Source organism: Papaver somniferum, chromosome 7, assembly GCF_003573695.1.
Source record: "Papaver somniferum cultivar HN1 chromosome 7, ASM357369v1, whole genome shotgun sequence".
In the NCBI taxonomy this organism is placed as follows: Eukaryota; Viridiplantae; Streptophyta; class Magnoliopsida; order Ranunculales; family Papaveraceae; genus Papaver; species Papaver somniferum.
Genome location: NC_039364.1, coordinates 93,698,132 through 93,716,027, shown reverse-complemented (window position 1 = coordinate 93,716,027; position 17,896 = coordinate 93,698,132). Strand labels below are relative to the sequence as shown.

The following is a 17,896-nucleotide window of genomic DNA, read 5'->3' as shown; positions in this document are numbered from 1 at the left end:
TGAATTTCCACTTAAAACACGGCTATTTAAATTGGATGCATCAGTTTCCAAGTCTGGCAAGGATTCTGGAACTGTGTTTTGTATAGCTACCCTGCCTGCTGATGAGTTATTAACCATTCGTTGTAACGAAATCATCCCAGCCCTCTTAGTTTCTTGTTCATCTCTAAATTGCGCATAATTGGAGCTTTCCGCAACTGAAGCTGAATTGAGAATATCAAATTTATTACTCGTCAGGACTAATTCACTTGCTAATAATTGATCACAAATAGGAGTTGAAGGGGAAACAAGAGTCATATCAAGGTTAGGAATCCTAGTTCCAACTAGACTTGACTTAGTACCCGGTGGCCTAATTTCACCCACTTTGCCACTTTGAACTAAAACTGAATTCAAATCATGCACATGTTTAGTTTTTGCCATTTCAACAAATGCAGATTCAAAATCAGCTTTGGACTTTGTATAAGCCACCTACAACTGCTTAGCCTTCACCAGCTGAGCAGTATACTCCAAATTATTAGCTTCCACCACCTTAGTAACCACAACTTCATGAACCACTGGAATTTTTGGCGCATTCTTACCCTTCTTACGCTTAGCAACTTGCCATTCACCACCAACATTGTTACCTTGACCGCCATTGTTGTTAACCCTATCTCCAGAATTTTAAGACTGATTTGCATTAGTCTTTTGCTGCCCAGGCACAATACTTTGCTGAACAGAAGAGACTTTTGGTTACTTCTAACATTCCTGATCGTTGTGTCCAATTATCTTGCACTTTGAGTAAAATTTTGGCTTCTTTTGAATCTCCACCGGCTGCCAGAAATCTAAACCTCCCACAGTAACGTGAATAGAATCTGTAGCAGGTTCTGCAAAATTTATTTCCACCAAAACTGAAGCGAAGTGTCCATATTCATGTGCAAGTGTACGCTTATCAACCACTATCGGAGTACCCAACGATTTTTCCATGGCCAAAAGAGTTTTTTCAATCCAAAACTCCACCGGCAAGCCCGGAAACTTGACCCACACGGAAGCATGTGAGGTCCTTTGCTTATCAGCGTCAAAACCAGGAAACCATTCCATTAGGTTTAGCTTTTGATGATCGAAAAACAATTCTTCAACATTCAACAACTTGTCTTTATCAGCTTGCGATATCAACTTGATGATAAAGAAACCCCTATTCATTGGAACGAACTGGACACGTCCCTGACCTAACTGCCATTGTTCCTCAAGGTTATTCTTCACGTCCTGAAAGTTAACTCCTTTTAAATCTAAATGCCCAATAAGTATAAACTTCCAAATATCACACCCTTCCAAATAAAAAGATTCAGGAAGAACCACAACTGGTTTCCCTTCCTTCACTGTTGGTGTAGGTAATGAACTTAGATCTACTAAGGTTTTTGGCAATTTTTGTTTACCCTTAACTTGATCAGCGTAAGTGAGTGTCCTTAACTGAGGAGTTTGAGAACTATCCCCCATATCAAATCACCCAAGGATGATCGAGAGAAGAGATGAAAAAATGAAAGTTTGAAAAACCCTAAAAAAATCGGCAGAGGAGGGAATTTTTTTAGGAGAGAGAAGGAGTTTTTCCAAAAAAAAAGTGTGGACGTGTGATATGTCAATTTTTGTAGGATATATTAGCAGCAGAATAGAAATTTTGAGAGAAAGAAAGCCCTCTCCAGATTGCTTCAGAAAACACACATTCAGTAAATAGATGATCAATTGTTTCAATCACATAATTATTTCATAAGGGACAGTTGACATCAATAGGAGTGTATTTACCTAAGACTTCCCTAACATGCAAGCAACCACTTAAAGTTTTCCAAAGAAATTTTTTAACCCTGGGCAGTATATTGAGATTCCATATTCCTTTCCAATCTACAGGTATGTTAACATGGTTTTTATCGCTTAAAAAATTATAGGCATACTTAACAGAAACAGAGCCGTCTTTAGTGCTTATCCACATCATAATATCTTTTTTTGCAGGATCACAATCAGGTTCAAGCAACCTAATTTATTTGATAGTTTCATTATCAAACACTCTATTAATAAGATTAAGATTCCATCTACCTTCTTCATCCATTATATCAGCCACTCTAGAAACTATCTGAATGCAACTATTGTTTTTTGGTTTAGGAGTATCACCTTTAGGTAGCCATCTATCAGTCCAGATTTCTATATCTCTACCATTCCCTACTTGCCAGCAATGGTTTTCTTTGATAATGTCTAGACCTTTACATATGCTGGTCCAGACCCGGGACTTAATACACTTTTTCTTGTACTTCAGAGGATCTGAGTTAGGGAAATATTTATGTTTAAGAATAATGCACCAAAGCTTTTATGGATTCTTAATTAGTCTCCAGGCAAGTCTAGTAAGCAAAGCAAGATTAAATTTATAAGGACTCTTAATATCCATACCTCAATTAGCTTTTACTAGAGCATATGAAGTCCCAGGCTTTTATGTACAGACCTCTACTACTTTTACTTTTTTGCCACCAAAAATCTCTTTGCAAAGCGTCTAATTTATCTAAGGTTTTTTTAGGAAGAAGGAAGCACATCATTTGATACATGGGCATAGGCACTAGTGACAGAACAGATGAGCGTAGTTCTACCTGCTTGGGAAAGAAATTTTGCCTTCCAACCTTGAACTCTATTGTAAACTCTATTTAACAAAGTTTTATAATTAAAACTTTTATATCAGAGGAGTCCCTAGGTGAGTGTCATCTTTTGTGATTCTACCTACTTTGAGAATTCTAGCTAGCAGTTTGCAATGCTTGTTTTCGACTTTTTTGCTAAAGTATATTCCCGATTTCTGATAATTTATAACCTGACCCGAATAATCACTAAAAATCTTAAGAATATAAAGTATATTTCTATCTTGAACTATAGTGGCAGAAGTAAACAGGAAAGAGTCATTTGCAAAAAAATAAATGGGAGATAAACGGACAATGCTTAGTAACTTTTATTCCAGAAATTTTACTATTAGTTTCAGCATAAGAAAGAAGTCTAGAAAGGGCTTCCACACATATAATGAAGATATAGGGTGACACACCCTGTCTAATTCCTCTAGTAGGGAAAAAAGTTTCACCTTGTGAACCATTAACAAGCACATACAAAGATACAGTAGATATGAAATTATAAACTAAATCACAAAATTCTTTAGAAAATCCAAACTTTTTTAACACAAACATCACAAAGTTCCATTCCATCATATCAAAGGCTTTCGAAAGATCAAGTTTAAGGGCCATATGGCCATTTTTTTCTTCTACTAGTTTTCATTGTGTGGAGGATTTCATGTGCCACTATAATATTATCTGTGATTTTCCTGTTGGGGATGAAGGCCGATTGGTCTTGAGATATAATCTATCTAACAGTGGTTTAATCTGATTGGCTAATATTTTAGTCACTATCTTGTAAAGGGCATTGCTAAAACTAATAGGCCTGATATCGCTTGGTGTTTTCGGCATTTTTGTTTTTGGAACAAAAGTAATAAAAGAATGATTAACAGTCTGGTTAAAACATCTATCTCTAAAAACCTTTTGAACCCAGTGGACTATGTCGTCTTTAAGCAGGTCCCAATATTGTTGGTAAAAACCAGGGGGAAATCCATCAGGCCCATGAGCCCCCCAAGCATTCATCATAAATAAAGCCTCTTTAATTTCAGATTCACTAGGAATTTCATTCAGTTTTTCATTATCATCTACACCTATAGAAGAACTTAGTATCTTATTAAAGATGGGATCTATGACATTCTCATTGCTACTAGCTATATTCCTAAAGTGGTTAGTTAGCAAGTGAATTGATTGTTGTTGACCTTCAATCCAAAGACATGTACTATCTCTTAAGGCATGAATCCTATTATATCTATTTTTATCAGAAGCATACTGGTGAAAAAATTTAGTATTACTATCATTCTCATTAATCCAAGTTTCTTTAACGTGTTGGTCCCAATAGGATTTCTCTATCTCGTACCAATTGGCTAGATCATTTTGAAACTGTTCTATTCTGATTTTCGTCTAAAACTAAATGGTTTCTTATTTTCATTTTCAATAATTTCAAGGATATTAGATATGTTCCTAAAAATGTTACCAAAGTCTTTCTTATTCCACACTCTCAGATCAGATTCTAGATTCTTTAGTGTCCTAAATAGGTTGAAGCTTCCTGATTTACTTTTCTGCACTGATGTTTCTATTACTTTCCTATAATCCTTATGTTCTAACCAGCATTTCATGTACCTATAATGCTTCATACATTTATCATTAATGGGGAGAGTTTCTAGAAGTATAGGGGCATGGTCTGAAGCAACCCTAGTAAGATGTTTATTGCTCGATTTCGCAAAGAGTTCTAACCATTTATCATTTACTAAAACCCTATCAATCCTGTCTTGGATATTCTGTTTACCAGCTCTTTTATTTGTCCAGGTAAAGGGAAGGCCTGTAAAGTTGAGGTATACTAAACCCATAGTTTGAATACAATGAACAACGTAAGAGAAACTACTAGTCGAGGGACTATTCCCCCCTTACTTATCATCCTTATGCAGAATAAAGTTCACATCACCTATAATAGCCCAAGGAGCATTCACAGAAGTAATGTTTTTTATGAAATCCCACTGGTCATTCCTAAGATTATTATCTAAAGCACCATATATAAAAGTAATAAAAACATTCATATTATGTTTAAAAACTTGGAAATGAAAAACATTATCTTTAAACAAGCAAAGTTTAGCGGAGACTCCCTGATTCCATATAATGGCAAAGCCACCTGATCTGCCAATTGATGGCATAATGAACCAATCCTTAACTTTTAACCTTTTAAAAACTTTTTCCATTACTGTAATGTTAACTTTAGTCTCAGACAGGAAAATCATGTCCAAATTATGGGATTTATTTAAGTGCTGCAAATGATCTTGTTTTAACATAGACCTAATACCCCGAAGATTCCAGGATAAAACCTTGAAATCATACCCAAATTCTTTATCTTCCATGACCATGTAAAAGAAAATTTGCCTTTTATATAGTGGTAAAAAACTATCAATGATGCAATTCATGAATAAGCAGATGTAAATGCATATACATGTAATACACTTTTTTAAATAAACCTTTTTAAAAATATATATACTTGACTCTAATTTAAAAGATTTGAAGAACATCATAATGGAGATAACAAAGCAGGACTTAAATGCAAGATATACTTAACATTCAAACAGTTTAAAAAGGTGAGTTTTATAAAAAAAAAATACCCCATTGTTTAAATCTTGCTCCACAGGGATAGAACTGCCAACACTGACACCAGATTGGCCATCTCAGTAACACTCATTCAGCATCAATACCATTCATCCCATTACCATACAACACCCTTTCTTCTATTTCCATTGGTATATTGTTTTCTTCCTCATTAACCAATACCCATTCACCACCACTACCAACCTTCTTACTTCCTTCATTTCCAACACCATTATCCTCACTTGTCTCCTTTATTACTATATCGTTCCTTCTTTCCATGATTGAGTACTGACTTAACAATCTAAACCAATCTGCTTGTTTTTTCTTTTGCTTCATTTCTTTTTGATTAACAACACTTTCCTCCTGCATTGGTGCCTTTCCTTTGAGCATTCTTTTGACCTCATCTTCAGTTAAATTACCACTTTCTTCCTTATTCTTTCCAGTGTCTATCTTCAACTACTTTACCTCTTCTCCCATCACTAATGACACCAATATTGCCAACACTTCTAATTTCAGATGGTATCACTTCTTCCTCAGCATCAATTCTTCTTCTCTTTGTTCCCCTACTCTGATATTCCACCCTATCAATTTCACTTTCATAAATCTGGAGACATGTAGCAGCATTGACAAGGACAGCAACATCAGTATCTTGAACAGGAACAGTAGAAACTTCCTCATAACCATTGTAAACATAAACTTTAGGGAAAATATTCTTTGAAGCTATAATTTTGGCTCTACACTTTTCTTCTGAGTGATCTCCATCCACAAACCAACATTTTCTACAAGTTCCATGAGGAATTTCCATGTATAAAATCCTTAGCTTGATAGTTTCCTTGTCTGCAATCTCATGGACTTTATAATTATCAAGGATTATGATTTTTACTTCATGCACCAAAGCTTTTGATGTGTCTGCAATTACATGAGCTTGATACTCTCCCTGTGGGTTAAGAGGACCTATCAAATTAAGAACTCTACCAATTTTACATGTCACATGCTTTGCTACAAAGCCTTTTTCAACCAGATCACCTCTTAAATTAAATCTGACCCAGTAGTCTTGTGCAGTGAAATCAACTTCCTCCACCTTAATATCAATATTGAACACACGCATAGATAGAAGCTTCCCATGGACTCTGTTTGGAATGGAGTAAATAGCAGCATCAAAATCAGCAGCATTTGAGAACCTGATAATGGAAATCTTAGGATCAACAGTTTTCCTTATAATGATTCTTCCAGTTGGAGACCAAGCCATGTTAAGAGCATATGCTAACTCTCCAGTTTTGAGGCCTCTTGGATCATCACCTTTCTTTATCTCTTTGAACAACTTAACAATCACTCTCGGATATCTTCTTTTTTCAATTGCCTCAGCAGCAGCCCTTAGAAACTCCACATAATATTTTTTTGATGTTGACAGAGGCTGAACTTGATCTTCCAGAACCTCAATGAGATGAGCAATATAGTTTCTAGTAGGAACATCAGACATTTTTCCAAAGGAAGTACAAGATGAAAGAAGAATAAGATTTTGGGTTTGGTTTCTTTTTGTGTAGAGAATGGGATAGCTAATGTTCAGTTTTATACTATCACTTCTATATCTTTCTAATATATAAATTTTACTCTGAACTTGACTGACACTTGTGAACAATAAGAACATTTATGCAGAGAATGAATATGATTACTTCTGAAGGTCTTTTTTTTGCATGTAATCTTGTAACTGTAGCTGCTGAGAAAAATTGCCACTTGTGATGAATGAAAGTTTCTGTATGATTTTATACTACTATAATTGGCATAAGAAACTATTATTAAATTTAGTCTTTCTCATTGCATTACTGCTTGAGGAGATAGGTCGATATTCACGAAGTACTGAGAGAGATTGTCACTGATGTATGAGGTTAACATGATGCTAGCATTTTTTTTTAATTAATATTGTCTCTGACAGCTGAGGTGAGGATGATGTTATCAACTGTTTTAAAATTGTTCCCCAAGGAAGAATTAAAAATACTAGTAATGATTATTCCCTGATCATCAGTCATGAGATTTGGAACAAAACCTTTGTCACCTTCTAAAATTTGAGATACTTTACTTGCGCCTAAGGAAAACATCCCTACCAAGAGAAGCATTATCCTGATGCACTGTAGCTCCCCCTTCCTTCTCGAATCCGAGCAAATGACCTGAGATGACTAAACTGAGCATTAGCTCCAACAGAACTTTCCCTGCAAAACAAGGAAATCAAAAAAATTATGATAACAAGTTGTAATTGAATTTTACTCATGTTGAGATTTAAAGACCCAAATCACTCAGAGAAAGCTTAATAATAAATTGAAAAAATTGAGTCAAGCAAGGAAGATTAAAAGGGAAAAGATTGATAAAATCAGTTGGAAAAACTTATAGACGAAATTAATCAAGACCCAAATTGAAAGAAACACTGACAAGACTAAAGACCCAAAGAATTAAGATTTAAACCAGGCTAATTTTGAAAAAACCCTAAACAGAAAAGGGGAATTAAGAAGATTTAAGACATAAGAATAAAGGAAACGTAATTTGATTTACAAATTCATAGAAACAAACAGGTTGAAGCACACAAATCAAAGAAAGAAGATTATGAAGAACAACATAACAAAAGAATTAAGATTTCATGGAAGAAATTATGAAGCTGAGTTGACTCGGTTTTATCGCCGATCCTCGGAGGCTCTCTCTTCCTATGACAATTATTCAAGTCATTAGATAAAATATAACCGAAAGAAATAAAAATCAAATGATTTGATTTTCCTCTTTTGTTTGTTAAAATAATGTATATATATGGTAGGTTATATTAGGTATCTAAATTTTTTGATGTCATCAGCGAGCAGGATAATTTTAAAATAAAATCAAGCCCCAAATTTAAAGAATGATTTTTTAGGGATCATGGTTTTTTTGGGGGACCATGGTCTTATTAGGCCACCTTCCCTATAGTTATAAGGGGTGTCCTAGAACACTGAAATGACTAACCTACCCTTAACCTAATTTAATTTAAAACCAACACAATAACCACCTCTCTATATATATATATATATATATAACCACCACTTCCTCTCACCACCACCTCCCACCACCGCCTATTACCACCACCACCACCAACCATCGATTACCACCACCACCACCACCCACCACTGTCGATTACCACCACCAACAATAACAACCATCTCCCACCACCGATTACCACCACCGCCCACCACCGCCGATTACCACCACCAACACCTCCAATTATCACCACCAACAACCACCGATTACCACCACCACCTCCGATTACCACCACCACCACTATATATAGCTTAATTTAAAACATTAACAAAGATATTCTCACAAACCCATTACTTATCATTCGTTTTTGGTTGAATAAATGAGAACTAATCATCAAAATGAGTTGAAAATGGAAGTTGCAGAGAGGTTTAATGGAGTTTTTTTTTTTAAGCAAAAAGTTCGGTTATCACAAATTATTTTTTTCTTAACCGAACTTAAATTTCGGTTGATTCGCAAAAAAATACTTTTAACCGAACTCCTTGTATTAGAAAAATACAAGTCCATAAGTTCGGTTCGTTCGCAAAATTATTAAGTTTTATTTGTAACCAAACTCTACCTATTAGCCAAGTTCGGTTGATTCGCAAAATATGTTGAAGTTTGCGATCCAACCGAACTTCTAACACTAGGTTCCTTTTAACCTGAAGTTCGGTTGGGAACTTGCTTTCATTGAAGTTTGCGAACAAACCTAACACACAAGATGTACTCAAGTAAATTGTCAATTTCAAAGTTCGGTTACCTACCATTTTATCCTAGGTAACCGAACATTGCACTGTACGACCAAAACCTCCATTAACGAGTGAGTTCGGTAACTTGCGTGTTTGGAAAACGTAACCTAACTACACTTTCAGGTGTGTTCGGTCACATGTTCTTGACATATGGTAACCAAACTACACTTTTAGATGTGTTCGGTTACATGTTGTTGACATATGGTAAACCGAACTGGCCCAAATTTACATAAAAAATTTCATTTTTTGAAAGTTTGGAGCAATTCAACCAACATTATCTAAGTTTGAAGCATACCTGGGTACCCAAATACCCTTCCTCCGGTTGTGGTTGGTAAAATCCATCATTTTTCATGTTTTCCTTCTTCATCTTCTCTAACTTTACTCTCTCAATAATTCTACTTCTTTAAAAAAAAACTCATCTGATTTTTTAATCTTACTAATTATCTTTAACTTAATCATCTCACTAATCATTACACTAATAGCGTGTTCGTTACAGGTAATTGGGAGCCCGGGAATTGGATTCCAAGGGAATATGCCCAATTTCCTTGAACCGAACAGCCATAAAATTTCCAGAATTGGATTCCTAAGGAATCTGATTCCCTCCTATCAGCTCTATTCCATTGCAGCGCTGGGTGGGTGGAAAAGAATTCGATTCCGGAGAAAACAAGGGGAATTGAGCTTAAATTACCAAACTGTCCATCTGAAAACAAAATCTCGATCTGTTTTTCAATTTTCATTTCTAACCATTTCTTCGTAATCGAGAGAGAAGAAGAATAAAACCACTGAAGAACGAGAGATTGAGATCTACGATAATTAGGTTAGGGTTTTAACTTCTGGTATGTATGTCTTTCATCTTCTATCTGTATGTAATTTCCTTTTTATTTTTAACTGCTCATTTAGTTTGTTTTTAGGGTTTTGATTTCTTTTTATTTTGTTGCAGGAGTTATTAATTAAACGACCAATTATCATCTCAATTGGATTTGCGGCTTTGTGATAATCGGTCATCAACTCAGGAAGAATAATCTCTTCCATAAGAACTGTAATTTTCATTTTCAACAGTACCAATTTCTTCTTCTCCCGACTCAATCAACTACAGTATTATCAGCTTTTCCCTTTGATTCAACTATTAAGAACTTTCAAGGTATAATTTGTTCACCAATTTCATTTAAATTGATTTCGGTAATTTTTTAGTATGGATTTGAGTGTTGGTTTTATGATAAAATTAGCTTATGCATGTGTATGTGTGTTGGGTTTATGATATAATCCATGAAATCATCTTTTCACTATCTCTTGATTGTGTTGTGTTATGTTAGTAGTAGTACCCTGCATAAATTTGTAGTTGCTATAATTGGGGTTGTTCTATGTCTTCTCATATGAGTCAGGGAAATGATGTATAACAAAATTTGGTGCAAGAGATAGAAAGCTATTTATAATAGGAAATGCTAAGCAACTGGGTATGTTCTTTGTGGGGGGGAACTCATTTTGTTGTTTTCTAGATATCCGATTTCATTTTGTTCTCTGTATTCTGGTTAGCGGATAGTTGGTTTTTGTGATTCCAATTTCTTAAATTTGACTCACCATTCAAACACGGTAACAGCCCGTTGGGGAATGAACTGGTTGATAGTTTTAATGTGAGTTTATACCATTTTGTTAGTACTGAATTTTTGTGAAAACTTTTGAGTTTGGTTGGAACCTTTTCAGTTGGGAAAATAACACTTTCTAATTCTTTTAACTTCTACCATTTTTATGTGAAAACTAGTATATTTTTTACCTTGTCTTGGAACTTTTCCTTAATCACTTTATTTGGAGAATAACTTCTGAAAATAGGCCTAAGCAAAGTGTGTACGAGAATCCATCTATAAGCTTTGGAGGAATTTGTGTTCATTAAACTGTATCTTGTTTTGGTTTTGATCAGGTGTTGAGGAAGAAGAAACTGTATCTTTGGTGGTGGTTCATTTCGCAGTTGGCTTTAGCTTACACAGAGACTAACTTAGAGGTTTGTTTTTGCATTTTTCTCTCATTGTGTGGTTCTGGCATAATTCTTTTTGTCATGCTATTTTCTTCAGACTATCTTGCTTCAAACTATCAAATTTTATTTTTCCATTGAGGACAATGCTTCCCTACTTGAATGAGAATGATTTTACAATCCACTTATCACTTATAACTTAGATTATGCTTGTTTTGTCCTGAAAAACTTTTGAGATTTGATTTGAGGCCTATATTGAGTCACCCTGTGGCTGTATGATTTTTTATTGTTTCTATTTTTGAGATCTTGTGTTTTCAAGTGGTATGATGGGACTTCAATGAATTACTGGGTCCGCAGTAATTTGCAGAATAATAATCTTCTCTAACAGTAACAAGTAGGTTAAAAATGGCAACACGTTTAGTTTTATTATCTGTCTCTCTATAATCATGTATGGTTGACCATTTTGTTCTTATGCTTTTCAAATTCAGACCCACTTCCAGTATGGCACCTCTAGTCTTGACCAAAAAAGAAAACTTGAAATGATGACAAACGATATCCGAACAATGTTGGATGCAGTAACTTTATTTTACATTTATTTCTATTCATATGTCTCGCGTCAGCAAAGCTGTGTGTTGAGAGCCAATGATCGTTTTGAATTAACTATGGTACGATTGTGGGTGATGGAAGATTTGGTATACAAAAGTGACACCAAATGTAAATCCCAACTTCGTCTCGATAGACGCACTTTTAGAGTTCTTTGTCATAAGCTGCGCACCACTAGTGGATTAGAAGATAATAGAAATTGTGATGTCGAAGAAATGGTGGCGATATTTTTATATGTAATTGCGCGTCACCATAAGAATAGAGTTGTGGGTTTTCAATTCAATCGCTCAGGAGATACGATTAGTAGACATGTGAACACGGTGTTGAAAGGAGTTATTAGGCTTCAAGGAGAGTTGTTAAAAGAACCGGTAGCAGTCGCTACAAGTTATGTTGACCAAAGATGGAATTGCTTTAAGGTATGAGATTATCTCTAATGAAATATTAAAACCTTGTTAACCTTATCTGTAATGAATATTAACGCTTGGTTTTTCGTATCTATAATGAACTATTAACACGACCTTGTTTACCCTGCCTAGGGGCATTAGATGGAACACATATTAGTGTCCACGTTGCTACAGCAGACAAGCCTAGCTATTGTACAAGGAAAAGTGCAATTGCTACCAATGTCTTAGGTGTATGTTCTCAAGATTTGGAGGTTATATATGTATATCCTGGATGGGAAGGATCAGCTGCCGATTCTCGTGTTCTTAGGGAAGCCATTTACAAAAAAAAATGTCTTAAAAGTTCCACATGGTAAGTTTGTTAGAGTATTGTAACTTGAATCTGCGGATTAGCGAGTTTTTTTCATGTTTTTTATTAAGATAATGATGGTTTTTTACATGCTTACTTGTTTGGGTTACTATTACCTTTTCGATGTCGGTTATCCAAATAGTGGAGGATTTCTTGCTCCCTTTAGAGGTCAACGTTATCATCTGAAGGAATGGGGGAGAGATCGTCTAGAACCCAGGACAGCTGAAGAGTTATTCAATATGAAACATTGTAGGGCTAGGAATGTGATTGAAATAGTTTTTGGATTATTGAAAATGAGATGGGCAATACTTAGGGGTCCCTCATGGTATCCTGTGAACATACATTGTCGTTTTATCATGGCATGTAGTTTGATACATAACCTTATTAAGAGAGAAATGCCGATGGATGAATTTTTACCGGAAGATGAATATGAAGATAGACCAATTAATTTGGTTTCTCCTCAAGAAATTCGAATGATCGAACATGTTGATTCCTCGAATTATTGGGATGTTCAGAGAAAGGAGTTAGCAGATCAAATGTGGGAAAGATGGACTGCACGTAGACGTAGGCGCATAGTTAGTTAAATGATTTCATCATTTTCCTGTATTAGCTTACATTTTTTATCACTTTCATTTGTACTGTACTGTTACAAGAACAAGGTTTATTACTTATCTTCGAATGGTATAATTTTGTCAAATGGTTTATTTCAGATTTATTTTTGCAAATGGTCTTAATTTGATGGCTAATTCTTTCAGCAAGTTTGTATCAGGCACTCTTTCACATTTTGAAGCGATTCGTAGTACATTGGCTCAAGAATCAGACACCAACAAGCAGTTGTTTGAGGAGCTGCAGAAAATTGATGGTCTTAATGATGATGATGTGATAGATGCTGCATCGATTATACTTGATTCAACTACAAAGACCAAAATGTTTTTCGGGATGGACGAAGGAAAGAGGGCTCACTATGTGAAGAATAGAATACTCAAGTAGAGTAGTGGAAAAGGGAAGCTCTTGGTATGTTTATTGTGCTCTTGTTATGGCGATATTATACATAAGTTGGTTGCCAGTAACATTGTGGAGGAAGAATAGTGATCTTAAATCTGTTTTGAAATTTTGAATTCTTAAATTTTTGAATTTGAATATGAATTTTAGTTGTGTATTAGAATTTGGTTGCCAGTTAGATTGTGGAGGAGTAATAGTCCCATTGTTTAAATTTGTTTTGAAATTTTGAATTCTTAAATTTTTGAATTTTAGTCATATATTAAAATTTTCAAGGATATTTAAGTAATATGATAGATTTGGATTACATTGTAATCCAATAACCCCAACCGAACATATTTTCTTATACTAAGGAATCCATTTCCTGGAATCCAATTCTAGGAATTGGATTACCCTATAATCCAATTCCTGGGATTTGAAAAACTTGAAACGAACGAGCCGTAACTATTATTAACACTAGCTAATCATCACCCAAAATTAATCAGGAGGGTAATTTAGGTATTAATATAAATATCTAGATAAGGGGTGACCTAGATTTACTTCTAATGTCTTTACTCAAAATAAAACCATGGTCCCTGAAGAAAAATCATGGTCCCAAAAAATCGTTCAATTTAAAAGTTTTGGCTTAACATTTGGTGGGGCTTCAGTTTCATAGTGTTGAACCCATATAGTATTGGGGTTCAAAATAGTTTTCCCTTTACTTATCAGCGGCTGCACTGCAAACATTGGGCGGCCCACGCAGAATTTCACTCCCTAGTCCCTTCTATAAACACCCTTGATTTTATCACTTCAAAACCGAGAACAAAGTGGATAATACCATTTGTTACAATAACGAGCAGCTGCAGTTGATACAAACAGCAAGAAAATTGGTATTCGACTATCTTATAAACTTGCAGGCTGAAGTTGGAGGTTGTGCATCCTATTTCTTTGTCTCTGTTATTTGTTCCTGAGTTGATGGGTTTCTAATTTACAGTATGAGTTGTGGGTTTGCTCATTCCCCAGCTGCAATTACTGCTTTGATACATCCTTCCAAATTTGAATCTGTAAGGGTTTCCTACCATACAAAATGTAAATGTCTAAAATCGAAGCTGTACCAAAATCTTGCTTATCTTGGTTCATTCAAGGTATGTTTATATGCCTTCTCTATTTTAATATAATGCTATCTCTTGTTGGTCTGGTATTTAGTTAATGTATCTAGGTAAAACAAGGAACTATCATCTTTAGAAAATGTGTTGGTTTTGTGTCACTATTGAACGGATGCATATATCTGGAGTGTCTGGCTGATTTATAGCATCTGGATGATTAGTCCATTAGTGAAATTGGCAAACTAACCATCGTCATTTTGAGGCTTCAGTCCTGGTATCTATAGATTGTTTCAGATTGAGGTGGTCTACTTGGCTAACCCACACCTAGGTTCTCCAAAATACCCATTGCTCCTGAAACTGGCCTGAAGAAGATAAAGGGCCTTTTAATTGAATATACCTCGCTTGCCTATCCTTTCTCCAGGTAATCCTTTGTGTCTAGGACCTGTAATTGATAGTTATCATCATCACATTGTACAAAGGTAGAAAAGTTATGCCTTAACAGTTCAATATTGATTGCTTTGACCCAGCAATGTGTAGTTCACAACCTTTTGCGTTACTCAAGTCAAGTAGCCTGGGAACTGAACTTACTTTGAGGCTAATCTTTTTTGCTGCTTTTGGTCACAGTTTAATGGCTGTGAAGTAGAACTTCCACCTCAGATTGCATTTCAACCTCACCCAAACGTGTTTCTGATCAAAGGCAATCATCCCCAAAATGCGGATTTTCCTCGATGCTACTCAAAGAAAGAGAAGAAGCCCTTCCCGATACCTGTTTTGGAGCTAAGACGAGCTGCCAGGGAGAGACAAAAGAGCAGAAAGGGGAAGCCCAGGAAACCAGTAGTACCTCCGAGGAATGGGATGCTAATACGAAGGCTTATACCGGTCGCATATGAAGTTTTCAACTCCAGGATCAAACTGATTAACAATCTTAAAAGGCTCTTGAAAGTGGTGCCAGTGCATGCTTGCAAGTAAGTATCTGGCTCAGTTTACATTTGTGGTTTTCTTTATCTTGACGGGTATGGCTGTTATAAAAGTAATTATACAAGAAACTAGTGCATACAAAAAGAATAAATTTCTGATATTTACTGTTCATGCTGTGGGTGATTTGCCAAACTGCGATTGACAAAAAGAGGCTCTTGTTAAGCCTCTCTCTAAGAGTTTATTCATTATGTGACTTTGAGCATCCAGCGTCACAAATGGGTAAAGATGTTTAAGTGGTGGCTTTTTCTTAGATCAACCACCCTTGTTGATGTTGCACTTGTATGTTGTCTTCTAAACACAACCATATCTCTGATCTAGTAAGTTGTCTCTGTTTAGTGAGTTTAAATGTATATCCATGTGCGGTTCATGCCTGGAACAACCCCAATTGCCAAATGATTCAATGTACTTGACAATGAAATGACGTAGAAACCCTATTACAGCTGAAGTCATGTAAATGCACATTAAGACCCATGTATGTTTGGTAGTGAAATGTATGCAATATTCGGTTAGAAGTATCACTTAGCAGATGTGCACCTTGTAGTGGTAGTCGTATAAATAAATATATACAGAAGCTGTAGGGGGCAAACATGTAACAAGCTTTTTTTGGTAGCTGATAGAATGTAATTATGTAGTAACAAAAAAGAACTGCTGAGTGGCCCCAAAATGGTTATCGTAAATCTATGACATCGTATTTTCTACAGGCAACTCGTAGTTGTAATAGTTGGGGTATCAAAGATTCGAGAGTTGTGAAGCCACTCTCAAGTAGGGCTATGCTGTCCAGATAGTGTATATGTAGGTAAACGTTTAAATGACATACATATAGCCTCCGTTCAAATACCCTACTATAACTGATTTTCCTTATGACCAGCCAGACAATGGTGCTTTACTTTGTAGTCCAATTCATAGTTCTAAACTTAGTATTGAAAGTTTTCATAGAGTTTTTTTAAACGTAATTTTAGTCTTGGTACGGACTTTGTGATTCTTATAAATACGAGTAGTTTATATCGGCATTTCTTATATGTCTGTACATGTAGATGGTGTAACGAAATTCATGTGGGACCTGTTGGCCATCCGTTCAAGTCATGCAGAGGACAGCAAACCGAGCGCCGCAAGGGACGGCACGAGTGGATACAGGCGACTATTGAGGACATATTCTTGCCAGTTGACGCCTTTCACCTCTTCGATCGTCTTGGGCCACGTATTCCTCATGAAGAAAGATTTTCCACCCCTAGGGTACCAGCACTTGTTGAACTTTGTGTCCAAGCTGGGGTTGACTTACCTGACCTTCCTACAAAGAGGAGAAGAAAACCAGTAATTCGTATAGGGAAAAGTGAAATAATTGATGCTAATGAAGATGACTTGGTAGAAGAAACTTTTACACCAGAATTCAATGAGATAATTGATGCTAGTGAAGATAACTTGGTGGAAGAAGATATCGCGCTGGTAGTTCCTGAAACATACACCTTGCATGATATCTTACCTGATTCGGAGATACAATCTCCGTCAAATGCTGAAGAACTAGCCTTACTCTCTGAGGAGACAGTTGAAGCATGGGATAAGATGAGACAAGGGGCGAAGAAGTTGATGAGGAAATATTTAGTGAGAGTGTGCGGATACTGCCCGGAGGTGCACGTGGGACCCAGTGGACACAAGGCACAAAATTGTGGGGCATATAAGCACCAGCAACGAAATGGGCAACATGGGTGGCAAGCAGCGACCCTTGATGATTTGATACCACCGAGGTATGTGTGGCATGTTCCCGATGTGAGAGGTCCTCCTCTGCAAAGGGAGCTGCGGAACTTTTATGGGCAAGCTCCGGCTGTGGTGGAGATTTGTGTGCAAGGGGGTGCTGTTGCACCAGAAGATTATAGGTCAACAATGAGGCTGGATGTTGGGATTCCAATCGATATTAAAGAAGTTGAGATGGTAGTTTGACGTGAGTCCATTTCTTATGTATGCAAAACATAATTAATGTATGTAAGCTGAAGTTCTATGGCATTAAATGTTTTTGCGGCCTCCAATTTGTGCTACACTTGTGATTTCACCTGCTTGTGAGCTGGGTGAACAGAAGTGTATTAGTATCAGTGACGAAAGAAATGTTCCCAAATTCATGGCAAGCTAGTAAGAGAAAGAATGTACTGTCCAAGATATGAACTGTTGCTCTCAGAGGTCGCTTTGGAGTATCGAGCGTCGTAGAAGGCATAAAAAGAGATGGCGATTCAGGAATCTGTGGATTTTTCAGTTGTTATGGAACAGAACGGTAAAATTTGGCAAAACTGATGATGATTGTAGTTGTAATATGGGATTTTGTTCTGTTAATTGTGTTATGCATGAATAGTTAATTCATGATAGAGATCTACTACCTTCAAGAAAGTCTCTTTCAACTTTTGTTTGGAGCAAATTTACTCCACCCAAGTTCATTTGTATGATTGTATGTACTGCGGCAACTGTCTATTCTATTCTTATGTTATGCAAATGGATATAATTGCGTTGAATGTGTGTGTACGGCTAGTCTGGATGATG

General features: G+C 36.1%; 2 protein-coding genes across 2 annotated transcripts; both read left to right on the top strand.

Moving 5' to 3' along the window:
• Positions 1-12,388: 12,388 nt before the first annotated feature.
• LOC113294921 lies at positions 12,389-12,895 on the top strand. Its single transcript, XM_026543293.1, has one exon. The coding sequence runs from the start codon at positions 12,389-12,391 to the stop codon at positions 12,893-12,895; it is 507 nt and encodes a 168-aa protein (XP_026399078.1).
• A 1,227-nt stretch (positions 12,896-14,122) lies between these two features.
• Positions 14,123-17,820, top strand: LOC113297886 (APO protein 2, chloroplastic-like). Its single transcript, XM_026546457.1, has 3 exons — positions 14,123-14,434; positions 15,020-15,360; positions 16,408-17,820. Exons 1-3 carry the CDS (start codon positions 14,285-14,287, stop codon positions 17,306-17,308), a joined length of 1,392 nt encoding a protein of 463 aa, XP_026402242.1. The 5' UTR covers positions 14,123-14,284; the 3' UTR covers positions 17,309-17,820.
• The last annotated feature ends 76 nt before the right edge of the window (positions 17,821-17,896 follow it).

Bases quoted from the DNA above. Each gene is read 5' to 3' on its own strand.
- LOC113294921 (XM_026543293.1), top strand. From the start codon at position 12,389: ATGGTTTTTTACATGCTTACTTGTTTGGGTTACTATTACCTTTTCGAT.
- LOC113297886 (XM_026546457.1), top strand. From the start codon at position 14,285: ATGAGTTGTGGGTTTGCTCATTCCCCAGCTGCAATTACTGCTTTGATA. The intron at 14,435-15,019 runs GTATGTTTATAT...TTTTGGTCACAG, and splicing joins CTTATCTTGGTTCATTCAAG to TTTAATGGCTGTGAAGTAGA. The intron at 15,361-16,407 runs GTAAGTATCTGG...CTGTACATGTAG, and splicing joins GTGCCAGTGCATGCTTGCAA to ATGGTGTAACGAAATTCATG.